The following is a 7,589-nucleotide window of genomic DNA, read 5'->3' as shown; positions in this document are numbered from 1 at the left end:
CGATGTTTGTTTGGCATTTTTGACGTCACGTGCATTGTTTATGAATCGAAATATCCAACTTAGGATTCGTGTTACACGCGCCATAGAGCTATTGTTATGTAGAAGTGACTCAATTAATGGCGCGGATTGTTGAGACACACAAACTTGTTTTATCTTTTTCAGTTCAGCATCAGTATGAAATGTTTCTTGTTTTGGATGTTCGTTGCTGTTTAGCCAGAGGGGGCCTTTCCACCAAAGGGGATGTGATATGAGTTGTGATGGTGTCAGTCCTCTGCTGGCACAGTCCACAGGGTTGTCTTCGGATTTTAAATGTTTCCAACAGGCAGCAGGCATGGTTTCTGTTATTTTCACCACTCGATTAGAAACGAAGGTTTTCCAACGAGACGGGTCGCCATGTAACCATCCCAGTACCACAGTTGAGTCAGTCCATCCGTAAACAGTTAAATTCTGAATGTTTATCGAGACTAATGAAAAAGACCATAGGTCTTTTTCATTAGTCTCGATAGGAGCTCGGCGCCACAGAGTTCCAGTTTTGGTAATGAAATAGGTTTTCTCAGTGGGGCAAGTTTGTTTTTTCCAGCTACTAACTCGATGATGTGTTTTCCTTGTGCATCGGTTGTTTTACAGTATATAGCGCACGCATAGGCCTTCTCAGATACGTCGCTGAATCCGTGAAGTACAAATGTCTGTGACGTATTTCCCATACATCGATTTATTTGTATGTTATCGATTTGGGGAAGTTCTTGTCGAAATTTATGCCAGTCTCTTTGTATGTTTTCAGGAAGGGGTTCATCCCAGGTTAATTCTGAAGACCATGTTTGTTGAAATAGTAATTTAGCTTTCACAGTTACAGGTGATAGCCATCCAAGTGGGTCGTACAGTTTGGATATGTCCGATAGCAATCCCCGTTTTGTTGTGACGTCAGCCTTGCCGTCTTCGTTGTGTTTGAATGTAAATTGATCTGTGCTCGGATTCCAGTTAATACCGAGTGTTTTGTTTGTTTCCGCATGTTTAAAGTTGATCATGTTTTGATTGATGAGATTTTCAGGTAAGTTTTGTAGTAATGAAGGACTATTACTAGCCCATTTGCGAAGGTTGAATCATCCGCCTTTCATCATGTTGATAAGTTCAGTTTGTGTCGCTTGCGCCACTTCGATTGTGTTGCTTCCGCCCAGCAAGTCATCCACGTACAATTGATGTTCCAAAATGTTGGAGGCGAGAGGGTACTCATGACCATCATCCTTGATAAGTTGTTTAATAGTGCGCATGGCTAAGAATGGCGCAGCCTTCGTACCGTATGTAACAGTGCAAAGTTGGTACTCTGTGATAAGGTCTGCTGTCGAATCTCGCCACACGATTTTTTGTAAGTGTTGATCTTCTTCACGTACTAGTATTTGCCTGTAGAACTTCTCGATGTCAGCTGTGTACACGAACTGATAGGTTCTCCAGCGCATAATGATAGCTTGAAGATCTTGTTGAATGTTTGGGCCACCTTCCATCAACGCGTTGAGGCTGTGACCTGACGATGTGTTGGTAGAAGCGTTGAAAACGACACGGAGTTTAGTAGTAGTGGAATCGGGTCTGACGACTCCATGATGAGGTAGAATACAGCTGGGCTCGCGTGATATTGTGCATTTCTTCATGTGATTAAGTTCCAGGTATTCATGAATGAATGCTTTGTAGCTTTAAAGCCAGCTGTTCATCCTTAGCTAGTCGTTTCTCTAGTTGTTTGAACTGGGCAATGGCTTGTGGCTTTGTTGTGCCCAAATGTTGTTCATAATTCGGTTTCATGGGGATTTTCACTTCATAGCGCCCATCGTCCCGTCGGCGTGTAGTGTTGTTGTATAGAGTTTCACAATAGTGACCATCTGGTGACTCAGGGCGTGTTTCCATGATTTCCTCCATTTCCCAGAATCGTGAAATATCGTCAATGTTGTTGAGAATGACGTGGCAGTTGAAAGTTTTGACGTTTCCCATCAACACCCACCCAAGTTTAGTTTGTTGTGCAATGGGTGCTTCCGGAGAACCTCGTAGTATGCCCGCCATGATGATATCTGCATAGATACCAGCATCCAGTAAGATATCAATTGGCCGAGAAACATTGTAATCTGGATCGGCCAAGTTGATGTTGCGTAGATGAGGCCATTGTTGCTTGTCAAATGTGTAGTTGGGGAGGTTGGTCATCATTTTGGACATGATGAGTGCTTCAGTTGTAAACGTGTACGGTCTTATTCATAATAAAATGCTAATATAGGTTTAAAACCTACATTAGCTAAAACGTTTGATAGGCTTAAAACACTCTTATAAACCTCTGATAAAAAACGTTATTCATAATCGTTTATAAACCTTTGATAGCTAAAACAGAGTTTAATATTTTCTTTCCACAGACTATACAAAAAGAATGAACGAAAACAGCTTTTTTGGTGATTTAACTTGATGGACCATGTAAAATCATAGACAAATCGCAGAAAAAAAAAACAAAAAATTGGCAGCTGTGACGTTTTACTTACTGACATTGACATTTGGCACGAAAATTTAATAAAGTTTTCGGTTTTTTCGATCAACTCCCAAGTTTTATCAAACTTTTATAAAACTTGGGATTGTATGTTCTGGATTCTGTACCTCTTACCCTGTACTCTGCAATAAGCTCTTACGACGACCCGGCTAGTTACATCGGATACTAATTATGTCCATGACGAAGGAGAACAGACCGCCTAAAAGGCAACGATCAGAAAACTGGTTGGAGGAAGATAAGGTAGTACTTATTTTTAGCCTGATAAAGTGCCTACTAATTTTTGTAGCATGGTTTTATTTATGTTTGACGCCTAGTGTTTGCTTTTCAGTATTTGCTGAAAGAGTTGGTGAAAGAAAGAGTAAATGCAATCGAAAATAAAAATACAGACACTAACACGAATAAACGGAAGGTTGCGGCTTGGGCTGATTTACAAACAACGTTGGTACATCTTTTGATTTCTGCCTTCAATATAAAATTTTGCCTTTACCTGTAATTCAAAATCCTGTCATTTCTTTTTCAGGTTTAATTCAATGTGCGCTGGTATGAACCGCTCCATTACCCAGTTAAAATCGCAATGGAGCCTCATAAAAATCAGTGCGAAGAAAGACAAGACCATTGCTAGGCAGGCTCAAATTAAAACTGGCGGTGGTCCACCATTATCAGTGCCTGACGATAGGGCTGATGATATAGCATCTTGGTTGCCCAATGAATTTGTAGTCGATGTTAACAGATTTGACTCGGACTCAAATAAAAGTGAATTAATTAACATTCAAGAGGAGGAATCAACTCAAAATACGCAAGATCAGGAATTGATAAATAATGAAGAAATCCAATATGAATTGGTGGTACTTGATGAAGAAATAGAAGATACACATGCTTGTACTACTAGAGGCATATTGGAAGATAAAGAAAATAAAAAAGTAGAGGCAAAAGAAAATAAAGCAAAACCTAATTTTAAAGCACCAGCAATCAAAAAAAAAAGGAAACTGTTAAACAAAGAAGGCTTAATTGATTTAAGCAAAGTTAGGATTTCCGAAATTGCAGAAACAGAATCAAAATGCCGGATTGAACTGCATGAAGTTCAAATGGAAAACGAACGGAAGAAAGGGAGAAACTTGGATCTTGAGCATCAATTATTACAGGAAAAACTTAAATATTACACTCACATTAATAAAGAATAATAAGTCTTTTGATGTTAAAGTTTTTCAAGTACTAACAGATTCTAAATAATAAGTTAGTTCCTCCCTTACTTCTGTTTGTTTTTAATTTGTATTTTATGCAGTTCCAATCCGCATTTTGATTGTGTTTCTGCAATATATTTAGACGGCTATGAATATGTTTACTAGTCATAACTTAATAAGAGTTTGAGATTACTATTAACTAGCTGTTGCCCACGACTCCGCCTGCGTAGACTACTATTTCTGTAACCTACAGGATCTGTGCATTTTTCCAGGATAAAAAGAAGCCTATATGTTATTCGAGACTATATAATCTATCTGTTTTAGCAATTTATTTGTTTATAAGAATTGAACTGTGATTTTTAGTAAGTAAGTTTAATAATTGTACTTAAATTAGTGATATAAAGTAAATACACATATGCCTAGTCACAAACATTCGCCTTTATAATAATAGTGTAAATTATGGTTATTTTGTTTTAAATGTAGAAGGTTGATAACCTCCGAATAGAAACGTTTATACTTAAGCAATTTCTTTGTTTTAAAGAATTGAACTGTGATTTTTAATAAGTAAGTTTGTTGAAACTAATTGTACTTAAATTAGTGATATAAAGTAATTTGTTTTGAATTTTTGCAGAATAATTGCTTTTTTAAAGAGAACTACAGGTTTTGTTTTTGTGATAGTAACAAATTGGACTGAAAATTGAAATACAGGTATTTTTCAATCAAATATTCTTTTTATTTTCATTAAGATGCCAGGAACAGTATCTGAAAAATTAAAATACAACATTTTCATGAACTCAAATGACATTACATAAAAGTAAATCGTTGGAATTTATCAAAATGTATTTTAGTACCATTCAAAAATGTTGATTTATAAAATTTTGTAGTATCAACTGCGACCTACGCCTCAACAATGAAGGTCGGTTGTCGTGAACACTGTTCTCCGTCGAAAGTTGCGGAGTTTCAGGGACCTGCTCCATATGTTGTTCTGAAAAATATTATGAATTTGTCAACATTTTGTCATAAAGATTTGTATTCCTTATGTACAGTCAAATTGATAACATTTACCTAACAATGTGTCATTCATATCAATGGCTATATTATGTAATACAGCCAATGCTATGATCACAGCTTTTCCATTTTGGAGGCTTACTGGTAAGCCATGGAGTAGGCATTGGAACCGCTGCTTCCACACCCCAAAACACCTTTCAACAGTGTTCCTAGTTGAGATGTGAGCATTATTGTATGCTTCTTCTTCTGGACGACTAGGCCTTAAAATAGGTGTAAATAGATATGGCAGAAGAGGGTAGCCCGAATCGCCAATAAGGCGTCCTCTAAACTGCCTATCCTCAAATCGTTGTTTTATATTGCTCTCCATAAAAATTCGACTGTCATGTGTACTGCCTCGCCATCTAGCCACTATATCCATTATTTTGAGGTCAGCATCACAGACAACCTAAAATAAAAAAAACAGTATCCTGTAGGTAATCCATCCAATAATATAGTGTTGAATGTTGCTAAAATTTAGATCATACAAAGTAAAAATTATAGACATTATTAAAACAAATCTTTCTCTGTTGTAAACTGTATAAAATCAAAATATATTTTACCTGAACATTCAGGGAATAATAGCCTTTTCTATTAATATAGTACTGGGCCATGTCACCTCCGGTTTTTTTAATTTTAATGTGGGTGCAATCTATGGCTCCTATCACCCCAGGAAAATTTTTAATTGCTCTAAATTTGGCACTAATTCTTTCCTGCTCTCCTATAGTGATAGGCATTTTGATGAAGGAATTTGCCTTATTCGCGATTGCATGCGCGACTCTGGCGCATATCCGGCTCACTGTCGGCTGACTTAGGCCATGGAGGTCACCAGCATCATCTTGTACCTGAAAATGTATGAAAATAATTATAGCAGCCACGACAAAGGGATAAAATAAAACACTTTTTTGTGCTTACCTCACGACGTCCCCAACATCTTATGGCCACTAAAACTTGCAGTTCAGGACACGTGCCACCACCTCTAGCGCTCTGAACCAGATCATCTTCCACCAAATCTATGATGGTGCGCACTGTGTCCTTATTGAACCTATATTTTATTTTAAAATTTAGGTCCCGCAAATCGAATGGGTTGCTTCGTTGGCGGTAGAGCTTTCTACGTCGCGCTGGGTCGGCATTATTGGCTAAATGCACAATTGCATTTATAGCATTCATTTTCACAAGCAAGGATCACAGCAAGGATATTTTGAATAAATAAACCAACGAAGTGACATTCATATGAAATGACATTTATAAAAGTTAGGTTAAAATAGGTTTATTAGAGCTTTAAACAAGGCCCGAGCTCTCGATAACTTATCACACAGTTATAAGAGGATTTTAGCGCTAAATGACGATTATGAATAACAATTTTTATCAAACGTTTTATAAACCTCTAATAAGCATTTGATAAAATGTGAAAAATGATTATGAATAAGACCGGTAGTCTCCAAATAGTGATTCACACACAAGCTGAATCGTACCGTTACTTTGATTGGTCGAAAATCCAATTCCAGATATAGTTGCGTTTTGTTTTCTACGTTGCAGCCCTAGACGTTGAGCAGCTGATTCTGTTATCAAGTTTATTTGTGATCCTTGATCAAGCAAACATCTCAGTTTTAGGTAGGTTCCATCAGCTGACCTAATTTTTAGTTGGGCTGTAGCAAGTAAAACTTCATTGTAATCGCCGGTAACATGATTCGCCTTGCGTTGTGACTTCGTGGAGGTCGTAGGTAGTTGCGGTGTCGCGTTTGTCGGCGAATTTGATGAGTCCACTTCTCGCAATACGTCGTGCAATGAAGTGTGGTGTTGATTGTTGCAAACGCGGCATCGTTTGATTGAGGTGCACTTCTTGCCATTGTGTGAGTACATGCAAATCATGCAATTAGTGCATATGTTAAGTTGCGAACTTGTTTTCAACTTCGTCTCCGATGACATTTGCTTGAACGATTGGCAATAAAGCAGAAAATGGTCGCTTTTGCACAATGGACAAATTCTTTCGGCGTTGACGTGATAACTTTTGCCGAAATAGTTTTTAGGTTTGTTTGAAGTACTCGCATATGGTGTTCTAGGCGAGGTTGAAGTGTTGTCCTTCGATGGAGTAGGTTTTGCAGCAGATGTGTTTTGTTGTTTTTTCTTGTTTATAGGTTCCAAAGCGGTAAATTTACGTTGTAGAAACTCCATGAATTCGTCAAGGCTAGGGAGTTCTCTCGGTTGTTTTCTAGTTTCCATGTATGAAGCGTATGTCTCGGAGTCAAGTTTGGTAGTCAATATCGTCAGTTGCAGGTTCACTTGGGGTAACTGACAAAATACAGTTTTTCAGTAGAGCCGTTTAAAGTTTTTTTTCGTCTTAAATCGGACATAACTTTTTTCCTATTTAACCTTTTTTGGATCTGTTTTTACAGAAATGCTTAGAATTCTACGCGGTTTTAGATTAAATAAAAAGAATTATCTAATATGTCTTAGTTAAGGAAATAAATTGCAGTTACACCAATGTATTTTTGTACTTTTGACAGTTACACTAATTTTAAACCATACTTTTGGAAAAAACATAGGTCAAATTGGTGTAAGTACTGCCCAAATTAAAATAATTTGATGCATTTGCTGGGTTTTGTTTACTTAGTTGGTGTATAATTTATGTAAAAGTATTAAAAAATAAGAGAATTCATGTAAAAAGTAACATTTTGTCGTTTTCTTATTATTTTTTTAAATTTTATTACAAGTAACTTTTATTTTATTCATTAAAAAATGTTTAAAAAGCCACGAAAATTAAGAAAATATGTGTATTTAATTTTTTTAAGACAGAAATATTGAAATAACTAAAGTATTACTGTGAAACTATGTAATTTCAATATTTT

At 36.7% G+C, this 7,589-nt stretch overlaps 1 protein-coding gene across 1 annotated transcript; it reads right to left on the bottom strand.

The window, feature by feature from the left end:
• Positions 1 to 4,407: 4,407 nt before the first annotated feature.
• Positions 4,408 to 6,171, bottom strand: LOC135087363 (putative nuclease HARBI1). Its single transcript, XM_063982142.1, has 5 exons — positions 5,656 to 6,171; positions 5,304 to 5,585; positions 4,762 to 5,149; positions 4,548 to 4,681; positions 4,408 to 4,458 (listed from the first exon to the last, which is right to left on the bottom strand). Exons 1-4 carry the CDS (start codon positions 5,908 to 5,910, stop codon positions 4,551 to 4,553), a joined length of 1,056 nt encoding a protein of 351 aa, XP_063838212.1. The 5' UTR covers positions 5,911 to 6,171; the 3' UTR covers positions 4,408 to 4,458; positions 4,548 to 4,550.
• Positions 6,172 to 7,589: the final 1,418 nt, after the last annotated feature.

Source organism: Ostrinia nubilalis (genome assembly GCF_963855985.1).
Source record: "Ostrinia nubilalis chromosome W unlocalized genomic scaffold, ilOstNubi1.1 SUPER_W_unloc_1, whole genome shotgun sequence".
NCBI lineage: Eukaryota > Metazoa > Arthropoda > Insecta > Lepidoptera > Crambidae > Ostrinia > Ostrinia nubilalis.
Note: the sequence above shows the minus strand (reverse complement) of the source record. Positions and strands in the feature narration are given on the sequence as shown.